This window comes from Microchirus variegatus, assembly GCF_963457635.1.
Source record: "Microchirus variegatus genome assembly, chromosome: 5".
In the NCBI taxonomy this organism is placed as follows: Eukaryota; Metazoa; Chordata; class Actinopteri; order Pleuronectiformes; family Soleidae; genus Microchirus; species Microchirus variegatus.
The window spans coordinates 11,094,973-11,111,048 of NC_139806.1; the positions used below are offsets into that span (position 1 = coordinate 11,094,973).

The window sequence follows — 16,076 nt, forward strand, 5'->3', positions numbered from 1 at the left end:
TATGCTGTGTGATATAGTGAAGCCCATAATCACGTGATCCCCACTGTCTTTAAAGTGAGCCATGGGGGAAAAAAATGGGTGTTTTCATTCAATTTCACACTCGTATAAGTAACGATGTCAAACTGTATCTATCCCCATGCTTTTCCTCATGAAATATGGAGTAAACAGATGGCTTTTCTTGATCCAGAGCCACCTCAGGGACTCTCACCAGTTTGGACGGACCTTGTCTTACACATAGAAACCAGCCCAGGATTAGAAATATTAGTAAGTAAAGGTGTAATCCCATGTAATCTAGCATCCGAGCATCAGAATAGTACATAATACATCCGTATAGGTCATCTTTGTACTTGTTTTAGCACACAACAGTGTTTCTACAACCACTAAATTCTCTGCTTGTCAATCCACACACGCCGTCTCTTCCCTCATGTGAAATATGAGGCAGCTCGAGGCAGGAGGACAGATGTTTTTCATAGAATAATTCATTTGCAGAGTGGGGGGTTTCCTTTTGTTTCTCAGACAAAGTGCACCGCGCTCCGCTTTCGCGCTCAAATTAGGCGTCGTCTGCCGCCTCAGCGACGTCTTGACACACGGGGAGCAGAGTATGAAATGAAACCACTCGAGTTTGATTACAATCACAGGCTATTTAACCTTGAATGGATAATTCTAGCTTTCATCATTTTCTGTTTTTGCAGCCTTTCTCTCACCGCGGCCATCTGTATTATTAATGTCAGTGTGTCTGCAGGGAGCAAAACAACCGCGGACACAAAGGAGCGCCGACTACGAGGCAAAACATTGAGCCGTTTTGCATGCTGCAAGTTAAATATTGCAAAAATATATGAATTATTTAGCCGTGCTGTTCGCACCTGAATTTCTATCAGTCTCATCTAAGATTAATCTGGTCAGGCAGAATCAAACCAAGCACAAAAACAAAGTCACCCACTCACAACATTCCCTTCTTTTCCAGGCCGAGTTTTAAGCTGTTTCAGAGTTTTGACACTTCATCTCTAGCCTACAAGTGCTCAAATCAAGCTCTCCATCCACTTCACTGGCCAAAGGAAGCCACGCTTTCCATCTCATCACATCACAATCAGCAGCAGTGAAAGAACAAGACAGATCCCACACGTTTGTTTCACTACACAGAGACTTTTAATCATCGTTAGGTAACAAAAAGGCAGTCCGGAGCTTATAAAATAACCTGTGAGAGTGCTAGGTCAGCTGTTAGTGTTTCAAAAGTAAAGGTACGAAGAACACGTTTTTTGTTTTTTTCAATTCTAAATGTCAGTTGTGAGACACAAAGTATGTCGTAGTTTTGCATGTGAAGCACTTGCATATGAGACATGGACGACATATGAAATAGTACAGGACATTCAACATAACTTTAAAAAAACCAAAAAACATACATATCTTTGATAGTCTCTGAAGTGGAAGGGAATCATAAAATAAATGAGAACCTCATTAATAAGCAGTTACTGCCCAAAAATTAAACAAAAAAAACAAACAAAAAAGGATGAGATTTTGATGTTTCAATGGCCCCTGATGAGGAAACGCATGTTTTTTGACTCAAATCTCATCACAGGCACTTATGTTGTGATATTCTCCATTCATGTACACTTACATGTACAGTAGTCAGCTTTCAACGTGTAAAAACGTTATTCATAAACTGATCGTAATCTTTTGTCAGCGTTATTATGCAGAATTCTTTGTTATTTGCAGGATTATCCAACCAATGAGGGTTCACATACAACTGCTGAACACGGAGGCTTAAATTAATGAAGGATGCATGCTAACCGGTGCATGGTCAAATGCTATTCAAGCATCACGTCGCTGCACGGTATGGATGAAAAGCTAAAGTTCACGACTGAACTTGCTCCATTTTTGCAGTCTTAAAAAATAATCTTTGGTGTGAATGTAAACAATTGCACCAAAACAAAAAGGCTTTAAAGTCTTGAAAACAAAAACACAAACTTTGTTTTTAACCTGATGATGAGTCCTACGACGAGTTGACAGATAGTATGAGGACAACCTGCCCTGTTTTTACACTTAGCAAACAGTGCTAGCAATAATTCGGTACAGCCACTTCCCCCTTAAAGAGTGAGGACAGAAAATGCAGTGAGCCTAATTCTTTAGCTTAAGGATCCCTTATGATATTGATTAACTGAAGCATAATAAAATAGCAGGAAGCTGCAATGAACAGGGTGTTTTTTAGGAGTTGAAACAAAGTCAAGCAGAGGAAAAATACACGGGTTAAGGTGGACAGCGATGGTGAAACAGCGTAAGCAAGGTATGGACGTATTTCTTTTCCTGTTCTGAGACATAAGGCACATTAATGGGGCACACAGAGTCGTCTGTATTATCCTCTAATATAAACGTCAGCCTGATAACATGCCCAGTAAACTTGACATTTTTGCAGACCAATCACCATCCCCCATTGACTTCAGGACACACATGCTTCATAGTCTGCAGATAATCCATCCAACTATCCCCCTACCAACCAACCTATCCATCCGTCCTCAGGTCTGTCCACTGTCCACAAAGGGACTCTACCACTGTTCCCAGCTGAAGTCATCCCCACCTCCAAACACAAGAAAAAAGCCAAGGATGGTGAAGAAGATGACAGCGTTTCCTGTCATGACCAGACCACAGGCACCCCACTGGATCTGCAAGAGAGGCATATATTCATATTCATTTTTTTCCTAGGATATATGGAGATAAATCTAGTAAGAGCTGATGTGAACAAGACAGAGTATTATGTAGAAACATGCAAGTACAGTTATTTATTTAACATCTTTCACAGATATGGAATCACAAAGTGCTTCACAAGTCAATACATTAAAACAGTGAATCCTAACCCTGGTCCACAGGGGACACTGCCCTGCCATGTTTTAGATGTTACCCTGCTCCAAAAACACCTGATTCAAATAACCCTCATCATCAAGCTCAGCAGAAGCCTGATAATGAACTTTTTGTCAATTTTTTACAATAATAATAATTATTATAATTTAATGTTTCAACTTTTGTAAAAAAAAAATGTATATAAAAAACATTTTGTTTCAACTTTTGTCATTTTTTAAAAGTTATATTTCAACTTTTGTCAAATTGTTTCCAAATAATTGAGTGTTTCAACTTTTGTCTTCTTAAATATTTTTTTTTCAAAAATGTAACGTTTAAACTTCTGTTTTCTTAAATAATAATAATATTTTTTTTTCAAAAATGTAATGTTTCAACTTTTGTCTTTTTTTTTTTTATAAAAAAAATTAAAAAATATATATTTTATTTTATTATTTTTTTCAGAAAATTGTATTTCAACCTTTGTAAAATAATAAAAATAATAAATAATAATAATATTAATAAAAAATCCAAAGTTTAATGTTTCATCTGAATCAGGTGTGTTGGAGCTGGGCAACATCTAAAACATGGCAGGGCAGTGCCGAGTACCAGGGTTGGGAAACACTGCATTAAAAACATAGATTAGTTTAAACAAAAACAACAGCAAAACGCAATAAAAAATAATCCACACAAACAGATAAAACACAACTTTTAAATAAAATACTCTAACATGGTTCGACGAGAACTCACTGTGCTCGTGCGGGCTAGGACGATAGGGAGCCCAAAAGACGACACGACGATGCCAGTCGTTAAGAAGTAGGCCAGCTCTCTGCAAGCGTTGCTGGAGGAGTCTGTGTCGTCACTGATGCGTCGGGATATGAAGGTCGGGATGGGGCTCAATATGTAGAAGATCAGGACAAACAGCGGCCAGTAAACCCTGCCACGCAGACATGGAACAAGTTTCAATGATGAGAAAATTATCAAAAAATAAACACACACGAAAAACTAAAGCTGTAGTGTGTAACTTTTCAATATAGACCATTGTCAAACTAGTTCACACAATGGTGATTAAGCCTGTAAGCTCCACTCTGTGTCTTTAGTGACAGAGTGATGCGATCCATTTTACATCATAACTGATGGAGGGAAGGCAGAAGCATAACAGCTATGCTAGTATAGTGAGATGGCAGTGAACATAAGGTTAAGAAATAACCCCAGTTCTCTGAACGATGACTGAGGCAGTGAGACACTGAAACAAATAGAATGTCTGGAATATGGGCCAAGAGAGGCCTTTTATGGCGTCATTATAGTGCCATATTCCGCGAGCATAAAAACATAATCAGCGAGCAGAAAGACCACTCTCCGCGCGCTCGCGAACACTCTCCGCGCGCTCGCGAACTCTCTCCGCGCGCTCGCGATCTCTCTCCGCGCGCTCGCGATCTCTCTCCGCACGCTCGCGGTCACTCTCTACGCTCTCGCTGTTTCTCTCTATAACTTCTGCTCGCTCGACTTTGCTGACTTTTGGCACTGGGGGGCGGGTATTGAATAGACGCCCCGTAACACCCCTCCTTTCTGATTGGTCACTTAAACGCCTGGGTCAGAGCCAATCCGAGGCAGAGTAGGGCGGGTCATCATTGCAGTTGGTGGCAGAAGAATGTGATTTAGAACGGCGGACGGAGATGTCAGAGAAAAAAGTGAAAGAATGAGTAGTATAAATAAAATTGACTTTTTCAAAACTACTCATTCTTTCACTTAATTAAAATGAAAAAGAAAAGGACATTTTAATAAAAATGAAAAAGACAAGGAGATTTTAATAAAATAGGTTGATTGATTGATTTATTATTCTTAACATGAAATGCAAATGCATTTCAGTTTAAATGTTAGACACGTTTTGCTTCCATAGAAACTGTTGGAGCTATTTATTTATTGTTATTATTTAGTGCTGTTTAGTTTAGTATTTTTGTTTAGTGAGTAGTTAGTTTTGGTTATTCTGTGCAACAGTGGCCTTTTGATTCACATAATTTGAAGTTTGATTTGAAATCATTATTTGTTTGACAAACGGCCACTACAGAAACTATGGGAACTATGAAAGTCTAGTCTGTTTTGATAACCCATGTGCTTTGATTTCAAGGAGCCTCCATCCTCCCTTGAAGCAAGTTCTTAATTTAAATATCTGTCTGTTCCTCTACTTACTTATTTTTTCTCCGTTCTAAATCACATTCTTCTGCCACCAACTGCAATGATGACCCGCCCTACTCTGCCTCGGATTGGCTCTGACCCAGGCGTTTAAGTGACCAATCAGAAAGGAGGGGTGTTACGGGGCGTCTATTCAATACCCGCCCCCCAGTGCCAAAAGTCAGCAAAGTCGAGCGAGCAGAAGTTATAGAGAGAAACAGCGAGAGCGTAGAGAGTGACCGCGAGCGTGCGGAGAGAGATCGCGAGCGCGCGGAGAGAGATCGCGAGCGCGCGGAGAGAGATCGCGAGCGCGCGGAGAGAGTTCGCGAGCGCGCGGAGAGTGTTCGCGAGCGCGCGGAGAGTGGTCTTTCTGCTCGCTGATTATGTTTTTATGCTCGCGGAATATGGCACTATAATGACGCCATAGCCTTTCAGAAAGCTACTAAAGAGAATGTAGTGCTTACAATAAAACTGTTGTGGTTTAATTTACTCTTTCTTTTGAGCTATGATTTTAATCTATTTTCCTGCTTGCACACCTGTTCAGAATATTATGTACTATGTCTGCATCATGTATTATTTTTATGTATAGTATACCCTTGGTGATGTTATGTTTTTGTACATTACCATGACTGACTAATGCCCTGCTCACACCTGGTTTTAACATCTGTTTGGATGCGTCTCCTGTGACCACGTGATCGGAATTCAAGTCTCCAACTAAAATGACTTATTGAGTCTCATTGTACAAACACGTTTATGTTTGTCTGCATGAGTGATGAGAGGGGGGGGGGGGGGGGAGTCATGTAGAGCAACTCGAATAAAATGGTGGTAATATTGTAAGGATGTGAATCTTTGGGTGGCTCACGATTTAATTCGGATTCTTAGGGTCACGATTCGATTCAACCGATTCGATTCATACGATTCTCAATTAAAAAATGTATACAATGCATACAATACAGTTTGTATAAGATAATGTGATCACACAAAGGCAAACTTAAGACAAAAGTTAACAATTATTCATTCAAAACAAAGAAAAACTTACTTACTTTACAAAAAAAAACTTGCATAAATAAAAGCTTAGGCTAGCTGCCCTTTTCTCCCAGAAGTTACAAAAATAAAATGTACACAAATAACACAAACTGGTGTTTTGTGGGGTTTTTCAAAATAGAAACTTAAAAAAAAAAAAAGTTCATGAATCGATTCAGAATCGTGGATGATTAGAATCGCGATTCCTATGTGAATCGACCCCCCCCCCACCCCTACACTATTGTGGTATTGCCTACAAATAATCGCCTGGGTGCTGAGAAGTGTAAAAACTGCAGTAGATTAGACGATGACAGGCGAGGCGGTGGTCTCAAATGTGTCCCGAGGACAGTTGTTAATACCAGGTCTGAATGGGGTCATTGTTAGTCGTCAGGGGGTGGACGAAAAGGGAGGGAGGGGCGAGAGGGAGTGGGAGAGGGAGGGAGAATATTGTTTTCCGTCTATTTTTCCGTATTTGAAAATAATTTAAGAGTTATGAATGATTATGACAAATTATACATTTCATTTTAATGTCCTTTTCAAGTTTCATTTGCATTTCTAATTAATTCATGTTGACTTTTTTTTTTTTTTTTTTAATGGAGCCAAATACATTATTTTTTCTGGACATTTAGCTAGCTATAATAATAAAATACCAGAGACACCTTTTAGGAACATCCAGAAGCACTCTGTTCTTATTCTGTTAAACATTAACTGAAGGAAATCCCCGTACTGTCCCTTTAAGACACGGTTAATGAAGTTATGGCTGTGCAATGGTTATTAAAGCGTTGTCATTGACAGGAACATACCCGTACTGTTCCAGTGCACAGCCCAGCAGGAGAAAAGTCAGCCCAATGGCTCCACTGAAGGACAAACCAACCAGGGCTGAAACAGGAGCAACATTAGAGTCACATTCAATTACACACGCATACATTTTTTCTAAAAAGAACACGTAAACTATCATTTATCTTACACTTATAACCACTCACTACGTTAATGACTGAAGGGAACAGCGTGAAAGACATGCTAATGTCCCTGTAACGTGATCTTTCGACATGATTCAGCACAGGTTTGAAAACAAAAGAAAAACTATGGTAACAGTGTTTTTGAAGCACTAACACACAATAAAAAGAATGCGACTCTGTCAAAGGTAACACGGACTAATTAGAACGCTAAATAAAATACCTTTAATGCCGGCCATAGCTGCGGATACGTAGAAAGACTTTCGTTCTGCTAAGTCCGTATTGTTTATGTGCTCAGACTCTCTTCCTCTTGGTAAACCGACTTCCTGCTTCCTCTATCAGGTCCGTCTCTGTTGTCATGTGACCGTCTTAAAGCGACAGTACGTCAGCACACAGCTCAGTATGAGCTAAATCAGAGCATACAAAAGTCAACATTTCAGGTCAGGAAGTGAAACAAAGTGTGGGGCGGGCCATATTAGCTTCTTAATTATTCCATCATGCTATAGCTATAGCAATATTTTTTTTTCAGAATTTCAAAATAAAAGTGTTTGTTTTGATTTGGAGTGACAGTTCTCTCTCTCTCTCTCACACACACACACACACACACACACACACACACACACACACACACACACACACACACACACACACACACACACACACACACACACACACCCACACACAATTATAGCTAAATTCATCTAAAACATAAATATCTTCATAAAAGACAGCAAATGTAATAATCACAGTTTGTTTACAATACATTGACCTACAACAATAAATGATCATGAATAGGAAGAAATTATTTGCTTTAACCCTAACCCTTTGTTCATCTGGCTTAATTCTGTAATATGGACACAAAAACAATTGTTCTTACTTTTATTACTATTTATAATACGAAAAAAAAAGTATTAGGGACATTGCAGTTAAATTATTGGTTATATTTTATCTGAAATTAATATACAGAAGACACAAAGATGATCTCGGATAAACCAGGACTAAACTCGGTGTGTGGTGCGGGGCCTCAGGTTCACATGGTCATGTGGAAATGAAACGGAGTGTTTCAAAAGTGCTTGATTGATCACAGCGCTTGAGCAGATGTTATTGGACTGATGCTACTGACATCCAGATGGAAATCATGTGGCCAGCAGATAAGCTGGATAAGCTCCTTTCTACAGCTTAAACCTCTCCTGAGTCACCTTGGTGTAGGAAGTAAACTGTGCGGTTTAAGAGAATAGAGGTTAATAAAATCTGAAATTCTGCAAACACGTATCTGCAGAATGCCAAAAAAAAACTGAAGGATATTTGTGTCTGTGTTAATGCAGCAGCAGCAGCATGTTTCAGGTGGTTATCTGCTGATGGGTATTAAGTTTCCCACAGAATGAGTCAGTATGAGCCAAATAATAATTTTAGGCATCAGTTGTACAGTATACTGTATGTAAGAAACAACGTGTGGTTCCACATTTGCATTCCTTCCTGCAAACCCACAAAGTTGCTAATCTCACCATGCAACGCCACATTTTGGAAAGTTATTTATGTAAGAACGGTTTCAGGCAGGAAATGAAACCGCTTCCGTTCATACCACATGCTGTGTTTAAAGAGGCCAATAGTTTTGTTTTGACAAACTGTTTTCGATCTTCTCGAGAGCGTTGCAAGCAACTCATACTGTAGGTGCAAATAATAATTACAGATAAAATTGAACTCCCAGTCTATTCGCTGCGACATAAAAACACACATTAAACCAAAAATAAAAAGCTGTTTAATGTGTTACAGAGACAGTCACTGGATATGATTCAACCTAAAATGCAAACCAAAGCATGTTGTGCAGCCATACATGGAATTAAAGCTCAGTTCATACAAAAATCTGGAAAGAGAATAAAGCATCACTTTAGCAACGATGGAGTAAAACAAGAGAGGAATCATGTGATGACTGAAGGGCCACTTCGACCTGTCCTGTGATGGAGCTGGGAAATCTTCAGAGCAATTGTTGCCAGTGGTGCCAGCATCACCTGTCCAAATGAAGGGAAACTGATGAAGCGCAGATGCTGGAGACACATGTGCGTATGAATAATTAAGCCAAACTCTACCTGTGTGTCTTCAGAAATCTGCTCCTTCTCATAGCTGTCGATGTAGATGCGAACCGTTGCCCCGTCTCTACCTGTCCCACTGAGTCTGTAGATAATCCGAGAGCCATCGGAGAAGATTATCCGCAAACCCTGCAGTGAACACAGCCCAGCATGGATCATCTCTGTCTCTGATGCCGTCGAAGCCTAAACACCCTATGGAGCAGTTCCTTTATCTACACATCACACACCGTACCTGGTTCCTGGAGATGGTGCTGTCGACTGGATCTGTGTACTCAAAGTTGTCCGCTTTCTCCACCTGGTAGATTTTGTCTTCCACGGCAAATCTCTGTTTTAAGAAGGACTTGTCTGCGATCATGATCTCCAAATCCTCCATCATCTCACAGGCCGCGTCTATGTCTACGTTCTCATAGTCGTATCTGGAGCAAACGACAGCTGCTTTTAATAACAAAGCACATATTAGTCTTAAATCTCACCCTTGATGATCACGTTTACATCCACATGCATTACACTGTGCAAGTTTTGAAGAGTGCACAGTATAATGGCACATGTTCTCCACTAGATGTCAGTCACGGCTTGCTTTCCAGGGAATTCTCAGCACCACCTTTGACGCCACCATCTCACCTGGTGTAGTAATTCCTTCCATATTTCTTCCAGTGGTCCTTAAGAATATCTTCCACACTCTGCCGTCTGTTGGCTAAGACGGACAGCCATGCCAGCACGGCCCAAAGCCCATCGTTCTCCCGAATGTGGTCTCCACCTGAAAGATGACCGGAAGAACGCTTCTTTTCTCCCTCACAGATTCTCAGTGTAAATGGTGTAAACCTGCTGAAGTGATACAGTACCTGTACCAAAGTTTTCCTCTCCACAGAGAGACAGTCGGCCTGCATCCATCAGGTTCCCGAAGAACTTCCACCCAGTAGGTGTTTCGTACAGCTCTATTTTAGTTGCTCTGGCTACTCTGAGGGGGGGGAATTCATTGAAAGAGCACTGAGAACATCTTAATTATCTTCATTTATAAACTCAAAATGTATTATAGTTAAATTGAACAGTCTTCAAAACAATATTAGTTTGATTTGGCAAAAAGTAAGAAATAAAGGTGAATTGTTTTTGCCAACAGCAGGTAAGGGGCTCAGTCAAAGTTTTACCTGTCTAAGGCTGCACTTGTGGGCATGCTGCGGGCGAAGCCTCTCACCCCTGTATGCTGGAAGTATGGGATGCAGAAGATGTTGTCAGCGATCACAGCCACGGAGTCTGACGGCGTGACGAAAAAGCCGTGTTTGCCAAGGATCATATTACGGTCCTAGAAAGCCAGCAGCCAGACAGAGGTTAGAAGTCCTGGCCTTTGCTGCAGGCGCAACTTCCAGACATTTTAATTTGGAAAGAGATATAAAAACACACCCCATCTCCATCAAAAGCTGCACCAAAATCATACTGTCCATCCCTCATGCTCTCAACCAGATCTGCAGCGTAGGTGAGGTTAGGGTCTGGGTGTTGACCTCCAAAATCCTCCATTGGGACACAGTTAATGGCAGAGTTGACAGGACAGCCCAGCTCCTCACACAGTATTCTCCTCACGTATGGTCCAACCACTGAGCAGACAGGCATATAAGTCAATAACTGTTTCTACCAGAATCTGTTGAGAGTGAAAAAAACTGAGAGGAAAATTTATAGTGTTTGGGTTATGTGGTTTATAGTTAACCCTTTAAGGTACTACTCAACCATTTGGTTGACCACATTAAGTTAAAGTCACTATATAAAAGTCACTATATCTCATTGAAAAATGCATCAAGCTGAACTCACTAACACTTAATGTGACTTGTTCTTAATGTTGTACTTTATGAATTATGCAGACCAGGTTTATTATGAACAGACGTCTCAACCGTTTGGTAGAGGCCTGTATCTGAAATACTGAAGGGTCTAATAAAAAAACAAAACAAAAAAAAAATATATTGATTGTCGTTATTGTTATCATAAGTAAAATTAAATAAGTAAATAAAAAAACACTTACTGTCGATGTGGTTGTAGTGGGTGTTAGTAAGGAGTCTGAGGCAACTGATGGGCCGCTAGTTTCAGATTTAGTGTTTGGGGATATTTAAAACTTATGTTTTGTTCTAAAGTTCCGAACCAACCAACCAACACTCTCTGTCATACTGACTCACTTCCAAACATGAAAGGCCAACCAGATTCCAGATTGTGGTGGTGCGTGACTTGTCCTTCACATTTGACCTCATGCAAACAAAAGCGAGCATCATGAAATAGCCGTTTGTCGTCATGAAGCTTGACTCACTTAGAAAGACACGCAACTGATGAGCACAGATTGTTAGAAGAATCCACATCCACTGACATTGTTGTTCAGTCTAATAGCGTAGAGTATAGACTGTGATAATATTATGTAACTTTGGGTTTGAAGAGTGAAGCCCTGGAAGTAGCAGTAGTTGCAAAAAAGGAAGTCTGTGGCAAAACGAGCCTACACGACTTCTCACAGGAGTTAAAGGTTTCGATCACTCCGTACAGGTCTTCTTCAAAAGAACATGGTGTCCATTTTGTAAATGATATTATCATTTAGAGCTCAGTGTGATTGGCAGCTTGTATCTTCCAAATGGTTCTTAGTGGCAGGTGAAATTCTGGTTTAAAAAACCTGACACATCAGGTATACAAGGTTGTATATATATATTTTCTTTTTATAAACAGTGTATGCGTAATGGAGACTGTCTTGATGATATGCTGTTCTCTCACCTCCATGCATGGCGTCTAGCCGTATCTTGATGTGGTTCTCTCCCGAGAGAAGCTCCTTCAGCGCCGCAAAGTCAAAGATATTCCTCAACAAGTTAGCGTAGGATTCCACCGAGTCCACAATTTCCACTGAACACAACCACAAAAACAACGTGTTAGTCATCAGGGAATCTTTGTCTTGATTTTGTGGCTTAGTTATAATCAAATCAGCCAGTGTTTCATCTTAGTTGTCAATGTTAGTTCTGAGTTGTCATGTATTTTTTTTTTTTAATATAAATAAAGAGAGCGTTTCTTTGTGCTTCTCACTATCTTCTCCCTATTAGAAGTGATGGGTGACAGAGTCATGCCAAACTTCACCAGTGAAGGGTTTGAACTTGTTCTCCAGATCAAACATCTGTTTTCCGAGTGTTGTCAGATCCACTTGGAGTCCAGGGCAGATGGCAAACTCCTCAATGGCTCTGCTGATTTGAAAAATCTTGTTTGCGACCGCCTCCTTGGCTGGTCCTATTGATCAAGAAACAGACAAACATTGTACGGTTAGTGATGAAAGATGTGCGAGTGAAGCCTCGTTCTTCTGCATTGCAGTTGCCACACCTCCGTTCACAGTGTTGAACTTAATGCCAAAGTCTCCCTCAGGTCCACCGGGGTAGTGGCTGGCAGTGAGGACGATGCCACCGATGGCTTTGTATTTCCTGATCACACAGGAGACGGCCGGCGTGGACATAATCCCATGGTGTCCGATGATCAGACGGCCCACCTGAGGAAATGTCACACAGGTGTGTGCATGAGTCGGGCTGGAATTAGTATCTTAAAATATCTGAGAGGAGGGAGGGAGGGAGGGAGGGGTGAAAATGTGACAGAATATCAGGTTTGGCGTGTCACACGTCTTCCCAAAACTCAGTGGGATCAGAATTCCACCTAATGAACAACAGTTGCCACACATCAAGAGCAAGCGCTGTCATGTGTGCGTGTATTTTGAAACCCACTGAGGAGGTTTGTACCATCCATCCAAGAAAGCACCAGAAAGAAGTCTTAAGTAATTTATACCCGGGGTCCACAGTTGGTGCTGGCAGGAGAGCGGAAAACAAAACAGGCCTCATGTGTTTCTATTTGAAGAGCGCAGACGAGCCAAGAGCTGCAGTTTAAAAGCAGCTATAGTTTTTCAGCAGCAGCATTCAAACTTTGCTTTCACACTGGCTCAGGTTCTGGTTTGTGTTTGGATTTCACTTTCATCGTTCGGTGTCTTGCGTTGCTGATGGCAGATGCAAATGTCAAGACGCTAACACGGCGGTAGTTCTTTGGCGGGTTTTTTCACAGTCGTGATTTAGCACGTTTGAATGCTATGGTTTGGTTGGAGGTATTTAGTCAATACACTGAATTTCCTTTCGTTGACATGCTGAAGGTAACAAGTGAAAGGTTAACCCGACATTTAATGAGGGATTAATGTATGAAAAGGGAAAAGGGCAATGGACTTACATGGATGAAAGCAGTATGTGCAAGGAAAATCTCTCCATGATTTAATAAACTTTTCCAAAGAAATAACAACAAAGATCATTTTTGACAAAGCAAATTCAAGATCAGCTTACAGTTTCACACCAGCTGGTGGAGATGCAGATGCAGTTCTTCCAGTAACGTATTGATCAGCTGCCGAGCAACCACGGGTTGCCAGTTACGTCAGAAAACGGAACCTAAAAGACCTCGGTATTTTGAATTTGAATGTAGTAACCGTTTTTGGCCACATTCTTACATATGGCACCTTTAATACACTTGATATCATACTTAATAATACTATTTATGATGCAAATTAATGTATTAATATCAAAAAAACAGGCATTTATTTTAAATTACACAAATAATAATGTGGACAACTGTAATTCAAATTCGTACCAGGAGCCGTTTCTGCCACTGCCATTCATGGATCGGGCCCTAACAAGTGTATATATATATATTATATATGTAATTGAATGTTGAATATGATGCATTTAATAATGGGCTAATTATGGCAAAATGTCTTATTATTACTGTTATAAAAACATTGCTAGCAAACATATATTATATTCTATCACCTTGCTGGCAGCTGTGCCTCAGCAACACACTGTGGTGATGGTGAGGTCGTGGGCCGTGTTTTCATTATAACATGATATTAAGTGGGGGGCCGCCAGTTTGAGACCCCTGGTTTAAATAGTTAATTAGTACAGTATTGTAATATATAACAGAAAACGATCAATACATTTGTTTTGATTTTGTTCAGCAGTTGTTGTTGTTGAGGTGATGAGGCCAGGTGACATTGACATATGAAGTGATCTGCCCGGTGACACGTCACACTCGCTCACACACTTACACGTGCCCACACTTACCACCGTGTACACAAACAAACACACACAGTGAAGGCAAGTAAACCCTCTCTCTCTCTCACACACACACACACACACACACGGTGTCACTGACCCCATTGGCAGCTGCCATCTGCACAATGACTTCAATAGCTGTTCGGTTAAAGAAGCGCCCGTCTCCACCAACCACCACTGTAGAACCTTGGCGGTCCCGAAGGTCAATGGACGAGAAGATGCTCTGGATGAAGTTGTGCAGATAGTTTCTCCTGGACTGAAATACGAAGACCTTTTTCCTTAGGCCACTGGTCCCGGGTCTCTGGTCAGGGTAGGGGGCTGTAGGGACAGTCAACACTTGCAGAGGACTGTTGTCCATTGTTTCAAAACAAAAACAGAAGATCCAACCTAATGCTGTGGCATAAAGTGCCAGGGAACCTCTTGTTTGGAGGGAAATCCCCTGCCAGTAAACATGGAGAATGGCACACACGGGGGCAGAATAGGAGGGTAAAAGCCTGACTCCTCCTATTATTTCACTCGCAGCTCTGGGTTACAGTGGTACCTCTGCAGCCCAAAATAACCTTTCAAACTCATGTGTGTGCACAGGCAGTAACTGAAGACGCTCCTTCACACATGTGCAGGGGGATCACTGTCAAGGCTGCATGCCCGCTCACAAAGTGTCCTGTGTGTGTGTGTGTTTGGGTGTGTCTGACCAGAAGTTACTGGGTTGTTATTGGTACAATTTGTCCATCTGTGAAAAGCTGCAGCTGTGCTTGGAATAATGATATGCAAAAGGAGGGATGATATCTTTCATCGGGGACACTGTGATAGGAGGGTGTGGCCATTTTTAGCCTCATTTTAACACCAAGTGTGACAACAGAGAGTGAGACCAGCAATTAGAAACTCATTAGATGCACATTATTCATTATGTGGATTCAACAAAGTATCTAACACACACAAAAACAATACTTTGTAGAGCCTGTTTATAAAAGCAGCACAATCAAAAAATCTGAGTAGAGGGCATCTGTGCATGGAACCACTCTGCCCTCTAGTGTTCATGCAGGGCAACTTCTAACACAGGATTCCAGAGTTCTCAACCTCCCAGGGCAAAATACAGAAAGTTTTAGTATGAGGAAATAGCACGAACGAAAGTGTTTGTCATTTATTTACAAAACTCTGGCATCAAAACAACCGCGCTGTTGACATTGAACGAGCATCATGTGGCTGAAAGGTGCACTTCCCATGATAACAAATCAAATATTTTCTTAGTCTGGCTAAGTGATGGTCATGTGATCAAGGTAAAACATGTCCTAATTTCTAATCAAAAATATGTACAGAAATGAATATTAGCATGATGAGAGGTCAGTGTCCTACTTTTATAAATTTAAGTTAAATAAAACGCAGCAAATATATTAAAAATTGAGCTTGTGAAGTAAAGTCGACTGTTACCTATAACTGTGGGCCCTTGGTTTTGTTGACTTTGGCCCCTTCGGAGTAAACACAGTCTGTCTGGGACCATTTGTCCACTGCAGTTGTTAAACCATAAGCACATGTGCTAACATTTCAGATTTGAATCACTTCTAGACGACAAAGGGGTTAAATGTGTCCGACCTTTCAAAGAAGAATCTGAATTATGCAGGCTTTCATGTTTTGCTCATGGAGCCTTTAGATCTAGTATCTTGTGACTCTATGTGGATGGCGCCCTGCTGTGGTCGGAACCACTGCAGCACTCCGAGTCAATGTGACCCAATATGTAAACTGCTCATAATACATAATGGCTTCCCGTTTGTGTTCCCCATCTATACCATTTGACATATTGTGACTTAGTAAAGATACGTGGTTTTCTCAAGCCTCCAAACCTCCAAAAGAAGCACTGCTAAGGCTCTCCTGCAGGGGACACTCTTTGCTGCTTGTTATGAGTTTCCCACTGGAGTCCGCTGGTGCTGCGCGGA

The 16,076-nt window shown here is 40.9% G+C and overlaps 2 protein-coding genes across 3 annotated transcripts; both read right to left on the bottom strand.

Annotated features, from left to right (window-relative positions):
- Positions 1-1,133: 1,133 nt before the first annotated feature.
- On the bottom strand, positions 1,134-7,307 carry LOC310927866 (leptin receptor gene-related protein). The gene is made up of 4 exons (XM_083890273.1): positions 7,201-7,307; positions 6,825-6,900; positions 3,577-3,763; positions 1,134-2,657 (listed from the first exon to the last, which is right to left on the bottom strand). Exons 1-4 carry the CDS (start codon positions 7,214-7,216, stop codon positions 2,541-2,543), a joined length of 396 nt encoding a protein of 131 aa, XP_083746399.1. The 5' UTR covers positions 7,217-7,307; the 3' UTR covers positions 1,134-2,540.
- Positions 7,308-8,718: 1,411 nt separating this feature from the next.
- LOC310927910 (phosphoglucomutase-1-like) lies at positions 8,719-14,584 on the bottom strand. Of its 2 annotated transcripts, XM_083890334.1 has the most exons (12): positions 14,246-14,584; positions 12,392-12,554; positions 12,155-12,301; positions 11,801-11,926; positions 10,463-10,653; positions 10,210-10,364; positions 9,907-10,022; positions 9,686-9,821; positions 9,297-9,480; positions 9,065-9,193; positions 8,926-8,986; positions 8,719-8,841 (listed from the first exon to the last, which is right to left on the bottom strand). In XM_083890334.1, exons 1-12 carry the CDS (start codon positions 14,501-14,503, stop codon positions 8,825-8,827), a joined length of 1,683 nt encoding a protein of 560 aa, XP_083746460.1. In that variant the 5' UTR covers positions 14,504-14,584; the 3' UTR covers positions 8,719-8,824. The 2 variants fall into 2 exon arrangements, with proteins under 2 accessions (XP_083746460.1, XP_083746459.1); XM_083890333.1 differs by having other exon boundaries at positions 8,719-8,986.
- Between the last annotated feature and the right edge of the window lie 1,492 nt (positions 14,585-16,076).

Coding starts and splice junctions, on each gene's coding strand:
- LOC310927866 (XM_083890273.1), bottom strand. Junction 3,764..6,824: donor TGTGCACTGGAACAGTACGG/GTATGTTCCTGT, acceptor TCTGCGTGGCAG/GGTTTACTGGCCGCTGTTTG. Junction 2,658..3,576: donor TCCTAGCCCGCACGAGCACA/GTGAGTTCTCGT, acceptor CCTCTCTTGCAG/ATCCAGTGGGGTGCCTGTGG.
- LOC310927910 (XM_083890333.1), bottom strand. CDS start 14,503: ATGGACAACAGTCCTCTGCAAGTGTTGACTGTCCCTACAGCCCCCTAC. Junction 10,654..11,800: donor GCTAGACGCCATGCATGGAG/GTGAGAGAACAG, acceptor CTGTCTGCTCAG/TGGTTGGACCATACGTGAGG. Junction 10,023..10,209: donor ACAAGTGCAGCCTTAGACAG/GTAAAACTTTGA, acceptor CCCCCCCCTCAG/AGTAGCCAGAGCAACTAAAA.